Source organism: Gavia stellata, chromosome 33 (assembly GCF_030936135.1).
Source record: "Gavia stellata isolate bGavSte3 chromosome 33, bGavSte3.hap2, whole genome shotgun sequence".
Lineage (NCBI taxonomy): Eukaryota > Metazoa > Chordata > Aves > Gaviiformes > Gaviidae > Gavia > Gavia stellata.
In genome coordinates, this window is record NC_082626.1 from 1,138,324 (window position 1) to 1,164,110 (window position 25,787).

Genomic DNA, 25,787 nt, shown 5'->3' on the forward strand with positions numbered 1-25,787 from the left:
TGGGTAGCACATATCCGCTGTCTCTTGCTTTTCTTTTGAAGAACCGGTTGCTTTGCTTTCCCCATTGCAGGCATTTGTGGAGAATTACCCGCAGTTCAAGAAGATGTCAGGCACGGTATCGAAGCACGTGACAGTAGTGGGAGAGCTCTCTCGACTGGTTGGTGAGCGGAACCTGCTGGAGGTGTCTGAAGTGGAGCAGGAGCTGGCCTGCCAGAACGACCATTCCAGCGCTCTCCAGGTACCTGGGGCTCAAACCCTGACCTTGATCCTTTGTCTCAATCGAGATGGTTTGATCCTGTAACTCTCCTGTCGATGGCAGTTTGATACTGAAAGTCAGTGGGAGTTCTGCGTGCAGATATCCTGCAGGGCTGGGACAGTAGATGTTAGAATTACTCTTCTCCTCCCCGTTCAGTTCAGATGGGGATGAATCATAGTTAATAACTGGCTTGAGAAGCATCTTTGCAAATTCTGTCTTCACATTTCACAATACAACATTCCTTCATTATATGCAGTCAGTTGGCTTCTGGCAAGCTGCCTGTGCAGGCACCACTAAAAAAAAACCAACCTTGGACCCCCGTGCAGAAGCTTGTTGTATTTGTTGGGGAGGAGGAGAAATGGAATCCGTGAAATTGTCTAAACCAGACTATTCATTGAGGTACTGGCTTTTACCTTTTTTTTTTTTCCCTCTTAAATAAAAAACAGTGGAAAGCCTCTCAGATAAAAGATTTCTTTGGCAAAGAGGTCTGAAAAAGCCTAACAGAGACTTCTGTTATAGCTGAGTATAGACTGAAGTTTTGACCCCGTGCTGGCTTGTTGGATTCCATGACCTGACCTAGTATCTGACAGTATGTCAATAGTGATGAATTGTGGCTGCTGACTATTCAGAGAAAATAGCAGTATTGTTGAGCGTGACTGTATTATAGCAGAGTTCAACCAGCAACTCGGTATTCAAAAATGATCCCTTAATTTTTCATAGCTAAGGTAGAAGTTGCAGCATATCATGGACTCCTTTACACAATACTGGAGAAGCAACCTGACTAGAAAATAAAGATAAGCATCTTCAACAGATTTGAAATACACGTCGTCTTTGCCTCTGTTATTCTGTGCTCCAAGTGGGTGGCTAGGGGATAATATTAGACTCTTCAAGTACTGTAATCTACTACCAGATCCTGAGCTGATGTGAATCAGCATAGGCCTGTTGCAGTCATCGCAGCTATATAGATTGGTGAGCATATAGATATGATTCGATAGCTTATATTTGGTAGAATTTAGATGACTAAGTATTGAAGTGGGAATGTAGCCATAAAATGGATTTGCTGAGAACAGCCTCTGAGGTTCTCTTGCTGTATCGTTGTTTCTAGATCAAGCTTTTGCAGTTTAAAAGTCAAATATTTGAGTTCTAATCCATCAGCCCGTAGCATCTGTGCTGTGATCTGTTATTTCTGATGTTAACACAGCACAGAGCACTGGAGTTGAACCTTGGGTGCTTGGCATTGGAGACCATTTTGGAAAATGTTGGTCTACTCTTCTGTCTTTTATTAAGTTACCTCAGATTCACTGAAGAAAGGGATGATGTGAACTTCTGGTGATGATGCCATTGCGTAATCAGCTCTACGGTTAAAAGAGTATGTGGCAGTGCTGGAAACTGGACAGAGACGCAGGCAGGTCAGCCCCCACCGAGTGCCACACTGTCACGGCAGGGTGGTTACTGGAGTTCACCTTGGTGCTAATTCAGGTCTTAGTCTGCGCTAACTAGGTATTTCTGCAGTTTTTAAAGCGGAAAAGCTGCCTGCAGTGTGCTTACAGCCACGTGCCTAAAGGGCTCTATTGTATTTCTAACAGCTGAGACCGACTGGAAAACATGTAGCAGCTAGGAAATAAATGCAAAACTATGGAACTGGCATCTTTCTACATGAGAGATCAGTATCTCTCTGGCCGCACTGCCCCAGGCTGTTCCCTCCTGCAGTCTCCTAATGGCAGTGAAGGGCCAAGGCCACAGAAACAATGAAGAATAAGCCAGTGCACGAAATAAAGGCAGACTTGTTCTCCCACTGATGTAACTTCAGCAATTGTTAATTTCTCTGGTGGCCTCGGGCCCCCGAGTACAGTACATTTTGGTTATTCTTCCCCTGGTCTCTTATTAATCCTGACATAGTACATGAGCCTTGAGAGATGAATGGGAGGTTTTGAATCCCATCTCCTTAGATGGACAATAGCTTTTCTGTTTTACACGCTTCCCGCTTATATAGGCATTGCCACTGCACTGCCAGCACAGGATCAAAAATCTTGCGAGCAGACATTTCCGTGGGACTCTGTCCCTCCCCTCACAGGTGAATTCCTGACCTTACCAAGGTTAATGGCAAAACTCCTGTTGGTCCTCCTCAAAGCCAGGTTTTTATCGGTATTTTTGTAACTAGTCAGCATCAGTCAAACAAATTACAGCAAATATAGCTGAATCAGCGTGGTAAATAACAACAGTTTCACAACAGTGTTTCACAGCTGTTCACTGAATGTTTCCGTGTTGCCTTACCTGTACTGCGAGGGTTGGGGAATCTTGCAAAGATGTGCCGGGATTTTTGGAGTGTTTGAAGGTCGTGTATGCTTACAGAGTGGAAAAAATCCTAACTGGTTCTCTCCCTTTCTTGGAACTGCCATTTCTGCAGCTGTAAAACTGGCAGCTCCTCTGCTCCTGTGCATTTGAGCTAATAGAGGCTGACTGTTTTGCTGTAATGTTCAGCACAGGGAGAATTTCAGACTCTGCTGTGTCCTAAAGCATCTGTCCAGCCCGAACCAGATGTCTGCAAGCACATCTGGTAGTTGATGCCTGTTCTTTGAGATCCAATCTCAAAGCTCGGAGTTGAGAAGCTTATTACTCCCACTGCTCACCTAAGCTACCAACTTGGCTCTGGTGTTTGTTCTGTTAACTCCATTATCTCAGCTCTGTGACTCGACACAATGACGGAGAGGTTGCAGGGAGGAAATAAGTGCTTTTTGTTGTAATGAGAAGGAGTAGCGCTTATATGGCCAATTGTCAACTTACACAAGCAATTATATCCTGCCTGCAATCCCTGGAGGGTAAATGGCATGCACCGGGGGTGCCGGAACTTTTCTGGAGAGGGTCTGTACTTTAGCAGGCAGCCTCTTTGGGGCGTGCACCCTTTGTATTTATGGTGCCATGTTCTATTCAGCAGAAAAAGTCACGATCTGCATGTTAGAAGTAATAACGGTAGATTTCTGTATTTACCTCCAGTGGTGTTAGTCCTTCTTTTCCTTTTTGTGCTTTAATTCCTTTCGTCCTTTGCTTCCAAATGCTTGACGCTTGCTCCTCCACTTCTCACATCCAAAGGTTATCTGAGACGTCGATGTGTCTGCCCCGCACCTTCCAAAAGAAAACAGAGTCTGTGTAATTGTCCTAGCTCTTTTTTCTTGACAGTCAGTATTAGGGTGGGCCAGTTCTGGCTCTGCTCAAGTTGGCAAGGGAAGGGCGGAGGTTAAAGGTTTCTGTAAGTGCCGCTGATGCCCCCCTTCAGGGGAGGCGTACGGTAACCTGAGCTCACCCCGCAGCATGTTATGGAGAGTTAAGAATGGACAACAGAATTGGGCTGTGAATTCCCAGCTTCGTGAAAAGACCCAAAAGCAACTTGCGCTCCGTTGTACTCTAATAAATCTAACCGCAGAGCAGATAAGAAGCTGGGCTCTGTTGCTTATGACACAATTTAATTCTCTTGCATTCCTCCTGCGCGCAATTTTGTTGCTAGGCAGTGGGCTTGATATTGGTCTGATTTAATGTCCTTTGAAGGTCTCTGCACTAACACTGCTCTCTATCTTGCTGCAGAACGTGCGTCGCCTCCTGCAGAACCCCAAGGTGACAGAGTTTGACGCTGCCCGGCTGGTGATGCTTTACGCCCTGCACTACGAGCGGCACAGCAGCAATAGCCTGCCAGGCCTGATGACAGATCTCAAGAACAGGGGTGTGTCGGAGAAATACCGAAAGGTAATTGCAGCATTGCTCCTTCGGCTGGATGAACGAGTGGGACAGGGGGGCACAGAGGTGGAAAATCATCGTTAATTGGTGTAAAGCTTGCCCGCTTTCGTTTAGCACAATGTTTTTTTGTTGAATTGCGCCGCACCTTGCGAAAAGAACCCTGAGCATGGCTGGGGCCTGCAGGTGTTACTTTAAAAGGCGTAACTAATCGCTTAATTTCCATTTCCCAAATCAGTGATATTATGAAGGATTGAATAAAGCAGAGATGGCAGGCGTGCCAGGAGTCTGCTAGGATGGGTGTGTGGCATGTAAACGGGGCCTGGAACATGCTTCCTCTCTCCTTCCCCTCTTCCTCCCCACCCCTTTTCCCCCAGCTCCTGCTGAATAGGCGATAGTTGCAGCACAGGACTTCTGGGGACTCTGAAAGGAGCTTGGCTGGGCGGGAGAGGGTGGCAGTGCTTGGCAAATGTAGCGAGCAGCTGGAGAGGAGGTGGAGAAGCAGGATGATTTCACATTGTGGGGAAGATCTGCTGTCACTGCAGCAGACTATGGAAATGAAAGCCTCTCTCCTTATGCAGGCAGTGTCAGGGCAGACTGACTTGTTTGGTGGATTTGGGGAAATGCTTCTTCTCTTCCCCCTTGCCTCTCTCTGTGCTGCATTATCTGCTTGGGATCAATATCCCTGACTCCGTGGTCATCGTTTCAATACCTCCATTGAGCCTAACTAGACAAAAACTGCCTTAAAGCTAGTCTCCCAGGTTAATAGGATTCTGGTTTTGCCTCTCTCTGTACAGCTAGTGTCTGCTGTCGTGGAGTACGGAGGGAAACGGGTCCGGGGCAGTGACCTGTTCAGTCCCAAGGATGCTGTGGCCATCACCAAACAGTTCCTCAAAGGACTGAAGGTATGGATCTGCCACAGATGAAATAATGACAGTCTTAGTCAAAATTACAGTCACGGAGCAGGACTCGCGTGCAGTGCAATGCCACGTGTCATGGCTTTCAGAGATTTAATAGTAAGTGCACTGGGCTTTTAGAGCATAATTCTCACTGAAGACAATGGGCGTTAGTTGCTGAAAAGCCTCTCTAAGAGTGGACTTCCGTGGTTAACGGTTGCTGTATCCATCAGATGCTGCTGCTCCTTTTATGTGCCTTTGCTGATCTTCTCTCTTAGCCTGCTTCTTTGCTGTATCGATTCATAACAAGAGCTTCTCTTGCACTGTAGGGTGTTGAGAACGTCTATACGCAACACCAGCCTCTCCTTCAAGAAACACTAGATCAGCTCATCAAAGGAAAACTCAAGGACAGCCAGTACCCCTACCTGGGTCCCAACACTCTCCGTGACAGGTACATGGGGCCTTTTGGGGTAGAGCTTGGAACTGAAATAGATCTGCTCCTCCCTCTGTGCTGCCACTTGCTTTGTTGTGTGCCTGCAGATGAACAAAACTTAGGCTTGGCAGAGAAATGTCTTGGTTGTGTAGGTCTTTCTTGTATTCTCAAGCAGGTCCCCTGGAGAGGGCTATTAAGCCTGAAATACGGTTGTCTTTTCTTGCTGGCCAAGATGTGACATTCCCATTGTAGGGGCTCAGGTAAAGGATAAAGCCATTGCAGCAAGCTGCCAGGATGTTCACATGATGGATTTCAACATGCCCCCTAACTTCACTCCATGCCATCTGGCGTTTATTTGTAGAGTACCAGAAATAGTCCAACTGCAAGCTCTCCCTTCTGAGCCAGTTACTATTCCTGATGAGAATGGGATCTTGGTGAATACAGCTAATAACGGTAATTGGAAAGAACTCTGGCTGTCTGGTTCTCACTGACTTTGCTGGAGCTAAGCTAATCTGTTGTCAAAGAAGTCATTAAAGGTAAATATGGGCCTCAGAGTGAGGGCACTGAGTCATCAAAGAGGACAAGTCTTCCTCTAAGGGCATTCTGTGCAAATCACTCCTTCCTTTGGTACCGCACTTTCCTTTCTGTAAATTCAGTTAAGCCTCTGCAGCGTGCTGGTGGGGTATTTCTTATTCCTTCTAGTGGTAGTCTCCTTTGAGGAGAAGAGCCGGCTGTTGCTTTGCTTCCTTTGGGTGATCCGTGATGAGGTCATCACAGCAGTTCTCTGAATCTTCTCCAATGCCTGTTAAATGCCCCGGGGTTCTGTGGAAGAAGTTTTACTTGCAGCATTAGAACAATCGTCATTCCCTTCACACGCTGCGTATTACTGGCTTTTTATCAGCAACTGCCACTATTTTAGCGAAGTAGAAAATAAATTCAAGGTAGTGATTCTCAACAAATGAGGTGGCTGTTGCAGGGCGGTTTGGGTTAAATGAAAACCACAGACTCGTTTGGAGCGGGAGAGAAGCAGACTTGGGGTCCAAGGTTCAGCAGTGTCAAGCGGGTGGGAGGGGCAGAAGCGTGTCAAAGAGGGAGCATTCATCTCTGGCGCTCTTTGGGATGCACGCGCACACCGCTCTTCCTCCTTAGCCCTGCCTTGGGGCATTTCGACCCATCTGATGAAAGCGAAAATGTGTTTTGTAGCAGGGAGGCATTCAAATTCCATGCCAGGCTGACAGCAGGGGACGTTAATCATTTTATTTATGATTAAGAAAGAATTACAGTCGTACAAGAAACAATTTGTTTGTGTATGTTTCTGGTAGACCAAAAAAATCTGCCTTGCTCCAGATTTTGCCTTTAAAATAAAATGGTGAATTTTGGATAGGGTGGATGGGTGGTTTTAATAGGTGTGAAATAGCGTTTCTGTTGCTAGGGGCCTCGATATCCTCTCTGTCCTTGAAACCAGCTCTCGACTGAGATGGATTTCAGCCCAACAAAAAGAGGCTGAGGGATACGGTTTGTGGTAGATCTGAAATGAGACCTGCATAACAGCAGTAACTGCGTCCAGGCATCCCTGACTGGGGTTTGTTCTGAGCTAACTAGAAACAAATGGCCTTCTGACCCTTACCGTCTCTTTTTCAGTTCCCACTTACATTTTCCTGAGCTGTGTTTCACTTAGATTCCTCTTTAAATGTTTCTGGAGGAGGGTACAGCAACCTGTCTCTGAGAATCCTGCTACAAAGAACATGCAAGGAATGTATTTGGGGGAGCATGAGAAGGGTTTAATTCCTACTTCGGACTGAAGGAAAACAGAAGTTGGATGAAGGGAAATGGAGTTTGCACCACCCTCCCTTCTCCGCAGCCGCTGCAGCCTTGTTTCTTAGCTAAACAACGGGAATGCAGTAGTTTTGTTAAAGTAAATCTCTAAAAATACAAAGGCAGAGCTTCCAAACTGTTCTTTCCCTTAAATTTCTCAGGGTCTTGCTTTGGTCTGGGATTGTCCTTGGGACAGTGGCCGAGTCCAACAGTGCTGCTGCTGAGTCAGATGTCTGCAAAACGATAAACAGCGTCAGGGCACGTGGTTATTAGGGTTGTTTCTTGATAGGAATGGTAGATTTCGTTGAGCTAAAGACACAGGAGCTGTAGGAATGAGGGGTTGTAACTGATGAAAAATAGGCACCTAAATACTTTTTGTGTCTGGTCTTTATTTGCTGCAAAAAATGGGGGCCACAGCACTGTGTTATCTCTATAAAGTATGAATATTCAGTGTCATGAAAATGGGGGCTCATCTAAAACCAGGTTTTAGTTAGCAGGTTTGGAAGAAAAAGGCCCACTTGATGGTTTTGCCTAAGTGCCAAACCAATTGAGCAAGGAATGTAAATTTAATAATTTCACAAAACTTAGTATACTAAGTCACAGCCCAAGGCAAACTGGGCTACGCTGTCTTCTTGCTTTCTGCTTTCAGAGGATGGTGTTACAGTGATTGGCAGGAGTTCAGCAGAAGGTCAGGGCGAAAGGCTTTGTATTTTTTCATCAAAGGGACGCATTTGCTTGAACAGCAAAGAATTTGAAAGGCTTCTTTTTAACTATTTCTTTCTGTATTAAACATGAACCGTGTTGCAAGGGAGGAGAAGCTCCTGGTCCAAATTCAGCTGTGGAAATTGGCAGCAGAGAAGGAAAGGGAATCTTTGCAAAGCACTGAGCAGGGTTCCTAGGAGAGAGCGATAAGAAATTCTGCTTTCTTTCGCTTCTCCTCTATTTCCTGCTGTGTTAAATAGCATCCTTTTCTCATATGCCGTCAGCCTGCAGTCCCTTCCACCTTGCTGCTGGAAAGAACTCGCTAGAAAAGTTCCTAAAGCCTCTCTCTGTCACAGCCGTCTGCGGGAGCCCCGGCTGTGTTCCACGCCGTACGAGATGCCTCCTAAGGTTTGTGACCGCACCGGCGGGCGCTGCTCGCCAGGCTCTGCCAAAGCCTCCCCTTTGGGTGCAGCTTTCGCTTTGTTCGTGCTTTGACCCGGGATTTTCTCTAACGGGGCATTGCTGGTGCTTGCCTAAGATGGCTAGAGTCCTCTTCTTACAAAATCAAGTTTGTAATCAGACCACAAGACAGCTCTGTCACTGCTACAGTTCTTAAAACCAAACATGGGCCCTCAAAATTTTGCGTGAGCCAGGCAACAGGCCATGAAATAGCAGTAGGAAAAGGCATGCTGCTCCCTGGGGATCCCGATGGGGCTCGGCTCATTCCGTGTCTCTCTCAAATTACCACGATTACTTACCTGCTTATTCAAAAATTTTGGAAGGTCACCTTGTCTGAAAGCCCATCAAAGTTCAGACTTAAATGTGGACCGTGAGAACTCACCGGTACCGTCTAGTTTAGAGTATTCTGCGACGTACAGACTGGACGTGATCTTTCTCCCGCTGATTTTGTTGAAGGGAAAGTTCCTGTTGACTGCTTGAGGAGAGGAAGAATTTGGAACCATTTAGAACTGTCTAGAGCTGACACACATCTGAAGGGATGGGTGAGGTGGCTCCTTAGGCAGCGACTATAAAATCTCCTTTTTTGGAAGCACCAGCTTGCAGCATGTGATGTGGAACCATTTGGCTGTGTGCTTTTTCATCTGAGCTCACACGTACTGCCCTAAAGATGAGGGAAAGTAGCGCTATGCCTAAACCATGTCTATTATCTTGTGTTCGGTATGGTTTGCGTTTTGTGGATTTTTACGGCAAAGCTCTGACCGTGTCCCTGTTTGTTCAAGAAAGTTGCTTTTTCCTCCTGTCTGAATTGTTTGAGCATTTAGCTGTTAAATTGGTAGTTAACCCGAGGAGATACATAGCCACATCCACAAATTGGGTCTGAGGAGCGCAACAGCTGGAGCGCGCGTTGCTGGAGATTGCTTTCCCACTAATCCTATAACGGTCTTGGAGTTTCTTCCTATTCCGAAATTGCTTATTATTTGCCCTCGATAGAAGTAGTGCCCTGGGCATGTCATGAGAACACCAAGATCCCTTTGTTCTTTCTGTGGCAGTCTGCCTCTGCGGGACTTAGCTCACTTCTGGTCTGTGAGGAATCTGCAGGGTAAATGCCGGATGCTTTGAGCCCGGCACCTGAAGTGGGAGAGAGGCCGTAGTTCTGCCCCCACTCCCCCACGCCAGGCTTAATCCTGTGAGAAAGGCAGCAGCAATACAAAAGCATAAATAAGCACGTCCTGTGCCATACTCCTGATACCTAGCAATCACAACTGCACGGGAAGTAGAGGCAGAGCAGGATATAACATCCAAGCAGGAAGCTTTCGTACCTGCGACCCAGCATCTCCGAGGCATTAGCAGTTTAGTTTGCAGCCCAGCGTAGATATCGGCTCTCCCATGCTGGGTCTGTTTGGATTATCCTTCTTTCTGGATTTCTCTATCTGTCTGACATCTTTTTATACAGGTTTTTCCTGGATGTCAGCCGATCTGTTCCTCTCTTTGTACAAAGATTCTCCACAGCAACAAAAACTGCTAATCCGCAGTGACAAAGCCGTGCCCAAGATGAAACCCAGACTTTCTGACTGAGGATGGCAGAGAAATGTTACTGCGGTCTGTGATGAGATCTCTGGGCCGTTTAGTCTCCCGAGCTGGATAGTGCCAGCTGCTTCCTAAAAAGTACAGGAATGACTTAAAGGGCAAAGGAACCATTTTCTTATTCGAGTTTTGTACAGCGCCTAGCACAGGGGAATTCTGCACCATGACAGGGTCTTCTAAACACAGCAGCAAGGAAAACACAGTATATTAAAAACCTCTACGCTTCCATTCGTAGGGTTTGTATCCTTTCTTAGGTCAGCCTCGTTTGCCTCACCAGTTCGATCATCTACGTGATCCTCATCTGTGCTGCATGAAAGGTGGCCCTGCCTGACAGGCTGTGTGTGAGACTGCTTTCAGCTAAGAGCTAGCGGAGGAGTGGGAGGGAAGAGCACAGGCAGGAAGGGTTTCATGACTTGCTGCTGCTTCTCCTCTGTGTACTTAGTTCCTCCTTAGCCTGATGTGATTCAAAATGGATTTTATCTTTTCAGACCTCTTTTAAGACAGCTGTAAATGCCTTCATAAGTCATTTTTCTCTTCTTGAGCCTGGGGTTGAGAAACTAGCAAATCTCCTCTCCTCTGCATCTGGGCTTTGCACAAGCAAGAAACACGCAGTTTCCCTTCCGGCGGATGTAATCTTCAGTCCTGCCTTGAGTTGAGGAAGTGACCAGGCTGACAGCGCACAGTCTCACCCTCATTTGTGGGGATCCAGCGTCTCGTTAGGCTAATTAACGTAACTCTAACTCACTCCTCGGAGAAAGCCGCGACCAAGCATTGCATAGGCCTGACTTCAGGGACTGTTAAGTGCATCAGTGATGTGAACTGGCACGGCTGGTGTCATGGCAGCAGATTTAAAGGCTGGTACACGTTAAGATATTCCAGAGGAGTATACGGGAGCGAGCCACACGACTTTGGCATCTAAATTCCTTAGGTTTCTGACAGTTCCAACCAAAAACTGCATAAACGATGGTACCAGGAGACTGGTCCTGTGGGTTTCAGTCTGCACAAGACTTCTTGGTAAGAAATCACCTGGTTTGTTTCTTTGTGGCTCCAGTGATCCAGTTAGTGACGTTACCTTAACCCTAAAGTTCCTGACTGACCTACTGGACTTTGGGGAGGTGCAGCTTTCTCAGCCTAAAAGGCATTCTCACTAAGAAACAAAGTGTGGCACGGCCTACTTAGCACATCTACATGCATCATGATAAAAGTGGGCTCGTAGAGATTTTAGGTGTACGTTTTCTGACAACTAACAGCGGCTTATCAGATTATTTCATTGCTGTGCCTCCCCTTCCCTCTGATTTCCCTCCCCAAAAGACTTGGGCACATTTGTGTCTAGTTTCCAAAGCCGTTTGGCTGAACGTAGCTCAAAAGACAAGGTACAGCACTCTTCTGTCCTCTGGGGCTGGCTCAGCGACTTGTGTTGTCACTGGGGTGCAAAAACCTCCGTCTGCCTCAGGGAGATGTTTGAACCTGCACAGCCTGAATGCGCGGTTGCTATATATAACCTGCTTATCTTAGGGCTGCAGTGCAGAAGATTTCACAGGCTGTTCCCGTGCGGGGGACACGGTGTAGCTCTGCAGGGAGAGATGAGCGCGCCGAATCCTGGGGCTCTGGGAGGGAAGCGAAGACAGTGCAGACTGCGTTGCTGAAATCCCGAGGGCAGCACTGCCTACACCACGGCTCCTGGCTGGAAGGGGTGAATCACGCGCAAGGTAAAACTTGCCACTTCATCCAGAGCGCAGGCGTAAGGCATCTAATATAGCGTGTTCCACTATTGCGGACTTCTCTACAAAGGATTCCGCTTTAAGCCTGGTTCTTTCCAAGGAAGCTGCGCAGTAAACTGCAGCAGGAAGTCTTGGCCATTATTAGAATTATTACAGTCCCCAAGGATAACAAATGGTATAGTACCTGCGGAAGAACTGTGCCAAATGAACAACTTTTTGCCGTTGAATTAGCAATGCTGCGTGTCGCTGGAGGGTGTGTCTGAAATGATGGGGTTCCCTCATTCCAGGCATCGAGGCTGCAGTATTCCCTCTCCACCCCACAAAGGGAGGCTACCGCCACCTTCTACAGCATCTCTGAAATCTCCGTTTGTCTGTCCAAATCATCTTACGCAGACTTAGCCCAAACTCTCTGAAAAGACCTATGATTTGGAAGGTTATCGGTAACAAAGATCACTTTGGGAAGGGGTGCGTGCTGATCTTTTCCATTCGTTTTTCGTACCTTTCTGCATCCTCTCCAGGGGCAGGGAGGCAGTTGTGTGGATCTGATGGCTAACACGCTTGTTCTGAGCCAGCGTCACATTCCAACGGCAGAAGCAGTTTTGCTCTTGCTAGTGCTGCCTGTTCAGTGATGCCAAGAAAGACGTCCCCGATGTTCGTCCTTCCGATGCGCCTGTTGCTCCTCTGGACAGTAACAGTTGTCGAGGGCTTTGCAGGTTGGCTCCTCCGCAGGGAGTAACCAGAGACACAGAGTCCCGGTGCAGGCCGGGGTCGTCCCTGTCTCATGCTCCATTTGCTTTGTCACTGATCCGGAGCTCGCACAGACAGAGCAGATGAACGCCTGCTGCTTCCACCACTGCAGTAAGCAGCTGTATTCTGGCAGACGTACCTGCTCGGAAAGCAGGGATGAGGTTGGAGACTGCACAGAAAGTTAATTGTGTCGAGGTTTGACCAGTCTGACTCAGGCGGATGACTGACAGGATGCGATCCGCACCTTTTCGCTGTAGATTCTGCAGAAATTGTTCTCTCAGATGGTAGCAGAGCTGATTTATGGGTTGCAAGCACATTCTGCTATCCCGGAGAGTGGAAAACTTAAGTGATTGGGGAGGGTGGTGCAAGGAAGGTGCAGCCTTCCTTTGAAAGCAGAACGCGCCGGGCATATGGCTGGTTTTGTATTTTATCGGATGAAGGCACTTCTCTCCGTTCCCCCCTTTCCCCTCACGCTACTTCTCTGTAAAATCCTGTATTTCTAGGCTGGCTGGGGAATGTAACCTCAGAGGTAAACTTATGTACAAATCCCAGCAGTTTTGTAATCAGCCAGCAAAACTGCAGCTGATCCGTGCCCTTCAAACCGAGCCCGAGAGGTCTGAAGCACCACTGTTGTCCTCGTTTGACTCCTGAATTGATCTTAATTTAACAGCCGCAGCAGTGTCTCGATCATGCATTAAACATTGGCGTATGTGTCATGGTGGAGCTCCACAGGCATGCAGCGTGTGGGTGTTGCTGAGGAGGCTTTTAAGGACCGTTAGCACGTTGTGTAAATGTTTAGGAGAGACAATGTTTTAGAAACGATTTAATGGGCTACACGTTGTTGTCAGTCTTGAGCCTAGCGCACCACAGAAACGAGACATGGTCCAGGGAGAGAAATCACCGGGATCATTGCCTCAGCGCCCGTGAGAGGTACAGGATTTATCTTTGTGTTTTGTCTGATCCCATCTCAACATTTGCGTTTTTATTGCAGGCCCCAAGATATTATCGTGTTCATCATCGGAGGAGCAACTTATGAAGAGGCGCTGACTGTCTATAACCTTAACCGCACCAACCCGGGGGTCCGGATCGTCCTAGGTGGGACCACAATCCACAACACAAAAAGGTAATAACCGTATTCTTTACTGTGGATTCTGTGTATGTAAAACTGCTGATGTGAGCGTGAATTTGTGACGCCTGAGGGATCTTCATCGCGCAGTAAAACACAGAAATGAGTGTAAATGGTCCGAGCCCGGCTCTGCTCATTGTGGCTGAGGGACAAATTACCAAGCTGAAGGTTTAATGAGCATTTTACTGAATTCAAGGGCAGGGAAGTAGATGTATATAGTTTTTCCTGCTTATAATTCACCACACATTCTAATATGAATGAGAAGCCAGTGCAGCACACAGGAATTCGAAAATGACTGTGGTCTCATTGCTCCTGTTGAAATCTGGAGCAACTGCATTTGATAGCAGGGAAGTTAATGTACCTATGATTAGAACCGAGTTCTATGATTACACTGCTAGCAAGCTCTCTGCCGCCCACAAGCCTGCAGAGTATTGGCTGTGTCTTTTGCATTTTTCCCTGGAGAACGGAGCTTTCCTTGTTGGTTTGCTGTACGCTTTCCTGGCAGGCCAGGCATTTGTAAGAGCTTAATCCCCTCAGGAACCGATCAATGCTGGGGAGCGCTGCCCACGCTGAGCTTCATGCAGTTCCTAGGTTGCTGTCTCTGGGGCGTTCCAGCGGCTGACCGTCGGAGCTGGAAGGGCTCGTGTTGGGCAATGCTGACGGTCTTTCACGTCCCCTGCACTGAGCTGAGTGAGCCATTCCTAAGGGTCTCAGTCGGGATTTACAGAGAGTCAGACAGCTTGTACAGAAACCTGCAACTGCTTTGCTGTAGCTGGCCAAAAATTCCTGTTGATACGGAATGCCTGGTTTATCTCCTATGAAATGTCTGGTTTAGAAATACAAATAATGTTTCCTGAACCCAAGTTATTCATAGGAGTATTTGAGCACAGGTGAAAATTTAGACCATATTGAGGATTGTTTCCTATCAGCACAGCTTGTTGCTAGCCAAGCAAAGGAGCGTGAATTCTTTCAATACTTGCTCCTTTCCACCACGCCGATCTGTCCCCGTTCGTAATGACACTGCCGGGAGCCGATGGGTTATCGGCAGGAGGGTAATGTCAGGAACGTGACAGGTGACCCACATCTCTCCCATGTGTTGCAGCAGGAAGCGCGGTGAAATCTAAGTCCTGGGAGAGTCCCTGGCGTTGTCCAGCAGCTGCTTTGAGCGTAAAGGGAGCACCCTGCTCTGAGCTGGGGTGGAAGGAGAGCTTCAACATTGCCACAAAGAAACGCAAACAAAATGCAGTCCTGCAACAGGAAGGAAAAGTTATGCTTCTCAACATTTGGAATGAAATTTTCGGAGCTGACTAACAGCTTTGGGTGTCTCAGCAGTCTCCTGGAGTTCAGGAAACACATGCTATTAACACCACAGGTGTCGTGTGTCAGAAATACAGCTGTCAAGCACTTCATTGATCTCAGTTACTGACAGGTGGACTCAAGTGTAGCGAGCAGGCTAAAAAATGGCTTGGATTTCAGGCCATATAGGTGTGCTGCTGCTGCATCAGAGTCCAGTGTGATCCTTATAAAATCCTTGCACTTTTGCCCTTCCTTTTCGTGCCTGTAAGGGACCTTCAGGCTCCAAAACTGCCTGCACAGAAGCAATAACAATTCTCTTGCAAGGAAATCCAGTGGCTCCTATCACCACTTGCTCAGAAAAAACGCCCAAACCCTCCAAATTCACAGTCCCCGCTCTGAAATTTGGCCCTTACTTTAGCTTAATGTCAGATACTTGGAAAGCTCCTGAGCTGATGCTAGCCCAGAAGTAAATTGCTTTTATGAACTGGGTTACAAAGGCAAGTCTAATGTATTAGCCCACATATCGACCAATTCCTGCCCAAATTACCCAGCTTCCTCAACCTTCTGCTTTACAAAGTAGCCTTTGAACTAAATCCCGTTTTAGCCAAGCCTAGAAATAGTAAGAAAAAGAGATCAGCAGACATACTAGCCGCGCTTTGACTGATAACAAGAAAGCAGTAAAGTAAATTGTCATCTTGCAAGGATGTAAAAAACCCTGGTTCATATGCAGCCTGGCATCCACTGTAACCTCTCAGTCTGCCAGTGCATTCTGAGGCTGATTTTGACATCTACCAACACGCCTGCATCGGATTTTTACCAGCATCTGTGCTGTGAACCTGGATAGTACTGTCATCACGCCACCCTGAACACAAAAACCAGAGTAAGCGAGATGGAGATCTCTGGGATGGTATAGTTTTTCACACCGTATTGGAGGTTGAGACCTGCCCTGAAAGTGTATCGGTGTAGCAGATGGAGTAAAAACTGTCACTGGGGGAGGGACAGGGAAAACTCACCAGCAGCATTTTGAGTGGGAGAAGGAAAGCAGTAGTGTGGTGAGCAGGATGGGTGTGAGAAGATGGTCTGAGCTTTAGGTTGCTGTCCCAGCTCTGCTGTTGACCTGTTAGGTGAGGTTGGGCAACTTTCTCCTTTGTCTATATGCACCAGAAGGTCTTTGAGCTCACTTCTGCTTTATGAAGTTCAAGATTTGCAGCTACATCGTTGGGCTCCGCTTCTTAGATCTGTGCTGTAATGAGTAACATTAGCTAGTTAGGGCTTCTACCGTGACTACGTTTTGGCGCAGCCTCTGAATTATTTACAGAAAAACTAGGATACTGTATCAAAATTTGCATTTCAAAGAATGAAGTGAAAAAAAAAAGGAAAAATAAGGCTGTTGCTTTTTAAGGGCTGACTACTACAAGGTCCTGTCTGGGAACTCCGGGATGAGGACTGTCGCGGGTCCCATTCTAAAAATAGCCCGGCCCCAAACAATTTGCTTTTCCCCAGTGGCTTGAACAAGATTCCCTTAATGATGAGAGGCCACATGAATAACAATAAAAAATTGGAACTTTTGAGTCAGTCATCTCGAGCCCTTTTCCAGGGAAGACCGGCCTGCTTAGCCCTGCACACAGAGGAGGAGCAGCCTGTGCAGCGGAGCGAGCCGACTCGCTCAGGACACCTGAGAAACGACGATTTCTCATCCACTGAGTGTTAACCGCAATTCTAGCAAAGTGCGTGAGGATCACGGGGAATTTCAGCAAATACACCGAGGTGTGTAATGTGAGGAAACCTAGGTTTGTGTCCTAGCTCCTCCAGTAATCCACTGGCCTTCCTTTAATGAACTGTTGCTTATTTCTGCTGGATTAGGGTTGATATGTCACAATAAACAAGGAGATTTTTATATTAATGCGCTGAGCAGCCCATGTAAGCGCTCTAATCCTGTGCTTTCATTGTTCTTGCCAGTCTAACTTAAATTGTGCTCAACATCTGTGTTTATAGGGTGGGGGATGGCTTAAGGGATATCCATGCTGCTTTTTTACAAAGCAGGAGGCAGACAGGCCTTTGGGGCTGGTTATGTTGTTAGAGCTGTGTATTTGCAGGAAGCTTATCTGTTTAAGACACCATCTGCATTGTCCAGTGAATATACCATAAGTGGATGCTTTAAAGTGGAGGGGTGAAAAATACTTGGTGGAGGGATGAAAAATACAACATTCCATGTTTGCAAAGAGGGCATAGTAGGTACCTGTTTAAAGTTTCCTTATGCTGCACAGTCATGTCAGGGAGACTCTGTCCCAGTTGACCTTTCTGGATTTATATCCATATAGATGCAAGATAGGGGCAGGCATCCAATAACAATGCTCATATCCTGAAATGAGGCATGTAGTCTAAGGGATTCCTTGTAAATAAATCAGGCTGCAGAAGCTGACAGCCTCTACTGTTGGAGTTCGTTCCTCTGTTTGAAAAAATCCCAGTGGTTTTACAAGGTATGAGAAAAATTTCGTTTCTTGTCTTCCCTCCTCTGCCTCCAACAGATAAATCCATGTAGCGCACCTACTCCTTGGCCTCTTGCCTGACGTTACCCATGGGCAGCTCAGTCAGTGACAGGGTTGGGAATGCAGCTTGGGTCTTCTGTTGCTGGCTGCAACCACGAGCTGTGAGAAAAAAAAATGCGTTAAAGCAGCGGGGGTGCTGGAAAGTCAAGTGATGAAAGCCAGAGAAATACGGAAATCCAGAGATCAGAAAACCTCTTTGATTGTGCACCCTCATTTTGCTGCAGATGAGGCCTTAAATCAGTCCCATCCCAGCTTACTTAATTCTTCCTTTTTTCCCTCCGTTCCCGTTAACAGGCGACCCTCGCGCTGTTAAGTCCAGGAGGGTATACAGGTGAGCATTTGGTAAGGCTTTGAGATCCTTTGAGAAATGCCAGCAGGGTGGAAAAAAACCTGTTGTCAAGGAATTTTCCGTGTTTTTCTAATCAAACCAGATTGGCTGCCTCGGTTACTTCTGAAATTTTGGCAGCCCCACTAAAAATACTTCTATTATGACTTGATTGTCAAAAAGGTAAAAAAGCCTTCCCGGACGTGTTTTCCTGCATGCTGAGCCTAGGCAACAGCTCACTGCAGAGCTCTGCCCGGCCCGGGAGCATTGAAATGCCACATCTGCCCACTTAACGTGGTTCTACAGCGGACTCGTGCTGGGGACTCAGCCTGCAGCTACGCCATCGCATCTGGGCACGGGTCGAACCACTTGATAAATGAAGACCTGAGTGCAGAGCTCCTGTCTGTTTTTTTCCCGCAACATAGTGAGCTGTAATGGAAGGGCTGGAAGGCTGGGGATTATTGATCATAGGTTCTTTAAAAATACATATATAATAAGTATTTAAATTATATTTATGGTGAAAGTGAGAGGTCTTTCTTGACTCGGTGCCAGTCCTTCACACCATAGCAACCTCTGTAATTACCTGCAGGAACCAGATAAACTTGGGCAAAACTGTGCCAGCATTAAATCTGTGGGTTTTCAGTTGCTCTCCGCTCTGGAACATCCGTGGAGGGTCATGGGCTCACACCAAAACGCAGAATGCAAAGAGCTCTTAAAGGCAGTGGCTTTGTCGTGGCATCAGGGCAGGGGGAGAAAAGCCAAGAACATCATTGCTGGACTTTGAACTGAAGAAGTCAGAGAGCCTAATGCAGCAGTGCCTCCTAACCGCTCCCCTTCTCTGGGTGGAAAGCTGGAAAGAAGTGGCTCTGGCTCCCCTGCTTCCTAAAGAAAATTCAACGTGAGGGAGCTGATTCCTTGCTGTTGGCAAACAGTTTTACCACCAGGCCCACGGGCAAGCAGCGCCCTTTTTTTCCTGCACAGGCAAATGGATTTCAAAGAAATTCTGCTGGGTTTGGAGGAGACAGGGTTAAAAAATTATCAATAATCGTCTAAAAATGGATGCCCAAGACCAGGAGGAACATCTGGCGCGTGGGGCTGACTCATCCAGAGCACAGGTTAAGCACAAACCTGCTGTGACTAATCCAAGGGGATAGCTAGCCTGACCCACTTACCCAGTTACAGTAATAGCCTGGTTGTGCCAAACGCGGCTGCGGTGTGCTTAGCCGGTGGAGCCTGGTCACCGGATACCTGTGCCGACGGGAGGAGCGTTTGGACCAGCCGCGGTTCCCGCTTGCTGTGGAGGGAGGGAGGGTTTGGAGTAGAGCGGAGAGATGGGTTCAAATTCTTCTTGTGGTTTGATGCTCGCACTCTGATCAGAGGCTTTCCCAGCCAGAGCTGGAGGAGCTGCGACCACTGCGCTAGATGCTCACGCTGTTTCTTGCAGGACCCTCGGGGTCCTGGGGAATAACAACAGCGGCAGCACGGCGCGGTTTTGCTGTGCGCCAGCCCACCCCTCTGCTGCGGTTGGGAGTCCGGCTCTTAGATCAGCTGCACTCCGGACGGGGAGACCCTCTGGGCAGGAGATGCTCGGAGCTGGTCGTGCCGCCTGCTTTTAAGACCTCCCTGAAGTATAAAGTGACAGCGTCTCACTGCATCTCCCTCTCCACACACACAAACTTTCTCTCCAGATAGCAAGTAAACAGGAGTCCCCTTTAAAAATAAAAGCAAGTAATTCTCGGTGAAGAACTCAGTCTGCCTGGCTCTAATGCCTGAAAATAAAACTGGAGGAGGGAGAGCTCTCTGTACTCACAGAGCTGAATGACCACAGTGCCCGCAGTTCCTGCACACCTCCTAGAAGTCAGGCTGCCGCCCTCCTGGAACGCACATTTCTAGGTGGTGCGGTGAGGAGATCTGGAAATTGGTGCAGGCGTTTGCATGAGATTTTATTTTTTAATCATTTTGGTTTTAAACCCTCATGATTCACAACCTGGGCAGGTAGACCTATTTTAGACCTGTTCTAGGGGAATCACATTTTTGTGGGATTTGTGGTATATCCTGATTCTTATTTCTTTATGTTTGTTTTTTTTTAAAAGCATTAATGTTCAGATAACTTGATCAGCATATTGAAGGAATGAGTCAACCTAGAAACTGGTAGCACTTCGTCGCATTGCCAGAGTAACCATCTTCCTGGTAACGTATCCTCGCTAGATCTCATGTGGGAGCGTTGCTGTGGTTTTGCAGAGCATTCCGCGGCCTCCCAAACTGCGCAGCCCGGCAGGTGTAAGTAGCTGCGATGAAGCAATGCCAGTGGGCCAGCGCTTCATTTTGTGGGCAGCCGTCACAGCGCCTTTGGCTTCAGGGATGTGGCGTGCAGATGTATTGGGATGTCGGGTGAAGGTTCACTCGCAGGGGTCTTGCGCTGGTGTTTGTGTTACAGCGGCTGCTCAGGCGCTGTATCAGCACGCAGGAGAAGACGCTCTGGTCGGTTCAAAGGTGGTTTTTTTTCCCCTCTTGAAAGGATTGAATTAGTCTCAAACCTTCACCCACTTTCAGACCTATTTAAACAACCGTGTTTCCAAGGTTTAGCCTTCCTTGCTCCGGCGTGCTTGGCTGGATTAAGCTCCGCTGTGCTTTGTGAAGCAGCGCTGAGGCTGCCGGAGTGCAGGCGTGATGCAGCTGACCTTGGTGCAGCTCCAACAAATACCACTCTGTATGTGTACCTGTTTCTCAGCTTGCTGCGCATAGCCGTGCGCCCAGATAAGAAATGAATCTGTGCTTGTCGCAGGTGTAAGCCTGGAAACTGAAACGCCGTGGCGCGTTTCAGGGATAAAATTGGCCTTTAAAGACTGCCTGGTGACAGAATGGGTGAAAGTCGTTTTGCAGACTCATCAAGGTAGAAATTGTCTCTCTTGCCAGCTGACCCAGCACCACGTAACCCCAGTCCTGTGTGCAGCAGAAATTCTTTGCTGGGAGAGTTGCCTCCGTGGTGATCGTGACTTCAGCCATGTCCATACAAGGCTTTTAAGACGCTCCACAAGCATTCCAGAAGGGGACTTTCCAAACTATCAAATGCTTAGCCTAACTCCGCTCCTGAAGTCGTAACGGGGCTTCAGTGGAAACAGATTTGGGCTAGGACTGAACGGTCTTGCAAATTCCGATTTCAGGATCTGAGGATCTGAACCAGAGCAAGACAGAGAGCGCAGCCCTCCTGACTCCCAGGCATTTTCGTTAACTGCTGCATGCTCGCTGCCTGCTTCGACCTGGTTTTCTTTTCTTCCCTCTGCAGCCCCTGGCAGCTGATCCCCACCTGACAATTTTTTTTCTTGAGAAGCGGTTCACCTATGCAAATGTGTCTCTGAACGTGTTGGCTTTTGGGTTTTGTGTGGAGCCATTGCTCTGGTGCGCCGTTGAGCCGTTCTCTTGACTTTATAGGGCAAACTTGTACATAAGTCTCAAATTGACCAATTCCTTGGTGTCTAGCACCCAAACTCCCTCAAGTTTCCTTGGAAAATCATAGAGAGGAGAGACTGGGATGAAGCTGAGTGTGTACATAAGCATTTTACTGGGTTAAAAGATGAGGTTGAGATGCGTCTGAATGAATGGTTAGTGCCCAGAGGTTTCCATGTGGCTCATTATTTAGATCTGAGTGTGGTCTAAAGAGGCTGGAAGTCGGAGGGAGGCTCTTGCCGTGGATGTGAGCCCTGGGATGAGGCTGAGGCGCTGGGGCGTGAGGCACAAGCAGTGACCCCGGCTGCTCAAGGGGCTGCTTTCCAGAAAGCCCTGGCTGTGAAACGGCAAGGATGCCTCGGCAGGAGGTTTCCACCCTGCCTCTTCCTGCCTTATCATCCGCACAGGAAGACTGAGAGTGAGCAGAAAAACAAGCCTGAGCGCTGGCCTTCCTGGCTTTGTTACTGAAAGGTGAGCGGGGCTGCCAGCGCAGGCCAGATGCTGAGCTGAGCCCACGAGGAGCGGCTGCCCTCGTTCAGGAAGCCTTACCGTTCACGGCGCGGGGAGAGACAAGGGACCTCCCGGACGGGGTGGGGCATTTAAGGATGAATGGCCGCGTTCAGAGAAGATGCTGACCTGGTGATCCATGCTGGGAGCCCCAGATTTTGGTGCCCCGGGCAGGTCAGTGCAGTTCCATAGCTTTGCGCTTTGTTCTCCCTCACTGAATTAATCCTGGCTGGTGGGAGGATCTGTCGCTGGAAAACGGGAGCATTCTCCAAGGCTGCCATTCACTTATTTCCTCTTGGATTAGTGTCTCCTAACTGTAGCTGTCCCAGTCTGAGGTAGTGCCCCCCATTTTCACTTGCAAGCAGCTGGAGGAGTAGGTCAGGCAGTGGGTGATCCATCCACCCTGCCCCTGCCCCTCGACTGCAGAGAAACGGTGAGCCCCGATGGCAGCTCTCAGCATGCTGCTTTTATGTTGGAGGAGGTGAGTCTCTGACGCATGCTCCTTCGGGCACCCTCAGTCCCTGACACCTCCTCGCTGCTGCCTCCTTGGGGAGGGAGCTGCTGGGTTTGACATGAGCCTGCTGAGGGGAAGGAGCATCACCGTTGGGACCGGGATCCCTCTTCTGGGTGGGATTTTTTGTTGGATCAAATGCTGTCGTGAGCAGGTCTTCTCCTCTTTGCCACCGTCACCACATCCGCAGGAGTGACTCTGTCCCCCCATGCCGGTGACACCAGGGGAGAAAACAGATGTTTTCATCGCTCCGAGGTTGTGGAGCACTTGTCGGCTTTGTTCAAAGGCGTGAGGCCAGGCCATGTGGTTACCTTCTATCTGCATGAGTGAAAAGTTGGCCCTTGTCTCTGCTAACCTTAACTTTGCTTGGCAGCTTCCTCGAGGAAGTTACAGCTTCGGGGTTCCGCGGCCGAAGCGCTGAGAGCTCTCAAGTTACGCCAAGGTCAAGCAGCAGACGGTGAATCTTGGAGAAATCGCTGTCTCGCCCATCCGGAGCTTCCACGAACTGACCGAGCAGAACTGGACATTCCTGCACTGCGCTGCTGCCGTAGCTTCCCCCGTCCATGCCAGGAACCTTAATGGGCACGAGAAGCTTCTCCAGCGAATGCCGGAGTTGGCGTTTGCCCTGATGAACCAGGACGTGCCCCAAACTGCAGCACCCTCATTGTCTTCTCACAAGCACAGCTCTGAACGGGACACGGCTGCGTAATTGGAATTGTAACCTGCAGGAGAGCCTGGGAAAAATGTCACTGCAGAAGCACTGAGTCTCTGCAGCTCGGCCGCACTGTGGGAGAGCTGTGCTCTTAGTTGATTTGTCAGAACACACGGTATAAGTCCCCGCATGAACATCTAATGATCCTGGCCCAGGCTTCTGTGTGCATCTCTGAAGGGCGAAGCTGATGGGCACTAGAAGCCCTTTGCTCTGCTCAGTTGTCTGTATATTTTGAGTCCTATTAAATAACCCATTTTGACTGAACCTCTTGTTTATTAAATGATTCCTCATATCCCTTTCGTAATGCCACTGCGGTATAATTACATTCTTAATCTCCTTTATTAACTTCTGTTTACCTTAAGAAACAAACACATCTCCATGCCCCTGTTTTTGCTCCCATGCTGTGAACTGGAAGAGTGTTGTGATTTCTTTTTAACAATAAAAATAATTCCAGCAGTAATAAAACATGTTGGGTTCGAAAAGCAACCAGAGAACTGTAATTATGGAGCAGAGCTGGGAGCAGAGGAGGGTGGCTGGCATCCTCCTAGGCACGGGAGCTAGACCAGAAGGTGCTCACTCTGCTTCCCGTACCCTGGCTCCGGGGAAGGTGGAGACGAGCGGGGTGAGAGCTGTAACCCCAGCCCCTGCCTTCTGCGAGGGTGCAGGCATCCAGGAGAGAACACAGGCTGTCCGCCCCTTCAAGAGGATTTTTTTTTCCGAGTTCCCTTTTATTTTAGGTACTGGAGCCGTGAAAAGCAGCACAGGTTAAGAGTCAAAACAGACATCAGCAGACTGGATGCCTGGCTTCTGCGAATGTCCGCTGCCCATGAGCAAGTCTTTCCCTTATCTCTTGCTTTCCCATAATTAAGACTGAACCTCTAGCTCCCCGAGAGCTCTGCAGAGCTGCTGGGGATGGAAAGGACTTGAATTCACATCATTTCTCTGGCTCAATTCCCTGGAGCAAGGTCACTCCGAGCCTGGGCGCCTGTCCATCCAAAAATCTCCCTGCGGTGCTGAAGGATTGATGGTACGTGCGCTGTGGAGCTGCTGCAGGGCTCTCGCGGGGAAACAATGGGGTCAGGCCGTGGGGCAGAGTTCCCACGCCACATCATTAGGGAACGTTTCCTTTCTAACTCGGGAGCGTCAGGCATTGTTTTGGAAGGGATGGGTACTGGCATGGTTTCCAGTCCATCGCCTTTATCCTCGCAGCTAGGAAGCTGACACGTTTTGCTCCTCTCCTCCCTGTAGGATTAACACCCTGCAATGCCGCAGTCCTCGTCAGGCAGTGGAGCTCCAAGGTGGGGTTGACGCTGTTGCTGGAGGCAGGAGAGGTACCTCATGAAACAAAGTTTTTGGTTTATTTAGCCAGGAGGCTCTAACCTTATCAGGCAGCTCAGTTTCCTAACAGCATATTGTCAAAGGTTGTGCTCCTGGTACCGGATTAAGAGGTGGATTAAGAGACTCCTACAACGTGATGTTGCATCAACCTTTCCAAAGTGAAACCTGTCTCCTTATTGCCTTTTGCAGCCTCCTTGGCACACATCTTTGCTTCCTGGCAAATGCAGGCACTGAAGGTTTGGACCGAGCCTGACACAGAATCCTGGGGACCCATCCCTGCCCCTGGCGTAGTCATTATTTCCCTTGCACTCCCCTTGCTTCACATCAGAAGGCTTGGAGGCTCACAGTGCCACCCTCCTTCGCAAAGGCTCGGACAGAGCTGACGTCACGTAGGTTTGCCCGGCTCCCTTTCCATCGGCATTGTGGTGAACAACCAGAGCTTTTTAAACCAGAGCAGGTGACAAACTGGAGAGAAGGGGTACAATGCTGGGTTTGGGGTTTTTTTTTCCAGTCACATTTGGACCTTGTATCTCACGCTGTCTTCACCTCAGCCCCCTCCTCCTGCTTGGAATCCCACTGCTTTCCTGCCGGCAAAGCGAATCGTTCCTCAGAAATGAGGCAAAACTGGGCTCTCCAGGCGAAATCCCTGGCTTGCTATTTCTGCTGGGCCATCAGCACAGGGGCCCCCAGGGCACCTGCTCTCAGTGCAGCAGGGAGTGAAATTACAGAAATTACAGAGCAGGAGCCCGTGCGTTAGCACCACAGCTCTGAGCCGAGCTCTGCCGGCGCCCGTGAGAGCCCTCCGCTCTCCCCAGCGAGCTCGGTTGCTACCCTGGGTCCCGTGGAGGCACAGAGGGGGGTGAAAGAAAGATGCTGAACTGGAGCATCCTTCCTCGGCAGAGCAGGCGCTGCTGAGGCGGCTGCCTCCTGATGGGCAGTAACTAGAGATTGTCAAGAGCAATTCCCGGGCCGGTGTCTTGGAGGCCGAGTCCTGCTGGGGAGGCTGGCATTCGCAAGCCCAGGCTCAGGCACCCCCTCTGTTTTCTGTGCTGCAAAGAGCTCCGGGTCCTGGGAGGGACCGGGCTCACCATGCTGAGCCGGCAGCAATCTGCGTCCTGTTTCCAGGCACCTGTAAGGATTTTGCTCACAAACTTTTGCGCTGGTATAAGATGAGTGCAGTGAACAGGGAACTGGGGCTTCTGGTTTATGCAAGGCTCTAAACCCATCCTGGGCCGCATGAGACAAGCCAGAGAACTTTACTTGGTAGTTTCTACATCTCATTTATCTGCTTAAGCTAAAGTGCATGTTAAAAATATACCCAATCTTTGTTTAAAAACACATATCCCCAGACTGCCTATCCTCCCTGGATTTCTTTTTTTTTTATTGTAAGTACACACTGTAGCTAAAATGGGACTTGCTTCAATTTTCAGCCGCTGGATTTTGCTCTGTCTTTTCTTTCAGAGCTTTCTGCCATGCCAGTGGACGCACAGATCATACTCAAGGTAATTTTAGCCCGTAGTATATGTGGGGGCATTAATTTGCCTTCCGGAGGCCATGTAACTTACTGGATGGGTGGGGGGAAGAGAGGCGGCTCCCAGGGGCCTTCCTCTGACGTTTTAGGAAGATTCTGTTTTCCC

General features: G+C 48.6%; 1 protein-coding gene across 1 annotated transcript in view; it reads left to right on the forward strand.

Moving 5' to 3' along the window:
* The window catches only part of VPS45 (vacuolar protein sorting 45 homolog), a 29,123-nt gene extending 6,047 nt beyond the window's left edge, over positions 1-23,076 (forward strand). Inside the window, exons 10-15 of the mRNA XM_059832233.1 lie at positions 71-238; positions 3,836-3,994; positions 4,780-4,887; positions 5,208-5,329; positions 13,331-13,462; positions 22,474-23,076. Of these exons, the coding sequence (XP_059688216.1) occupies positions 71-238; positions 3,836-3,994; positions 4,780-4,887; positions 5,208-5,329; positions 13,331-13,462; positions 22,474-22,561 (777 nt within the window). The 3' untranslated portion in view covers positions 22,562-23,076. The remainder of the gene's footprint in view (positions 1-70; positions 239-3,835; positions 3,995-4,779; positions 4,888-5,207; positions 5,330-13,330; positions 13,463-22,473) is intronic.
* The last annotated feature ends 2,711 nt before the right edge of the window (positions 23,077-25,787 follow it).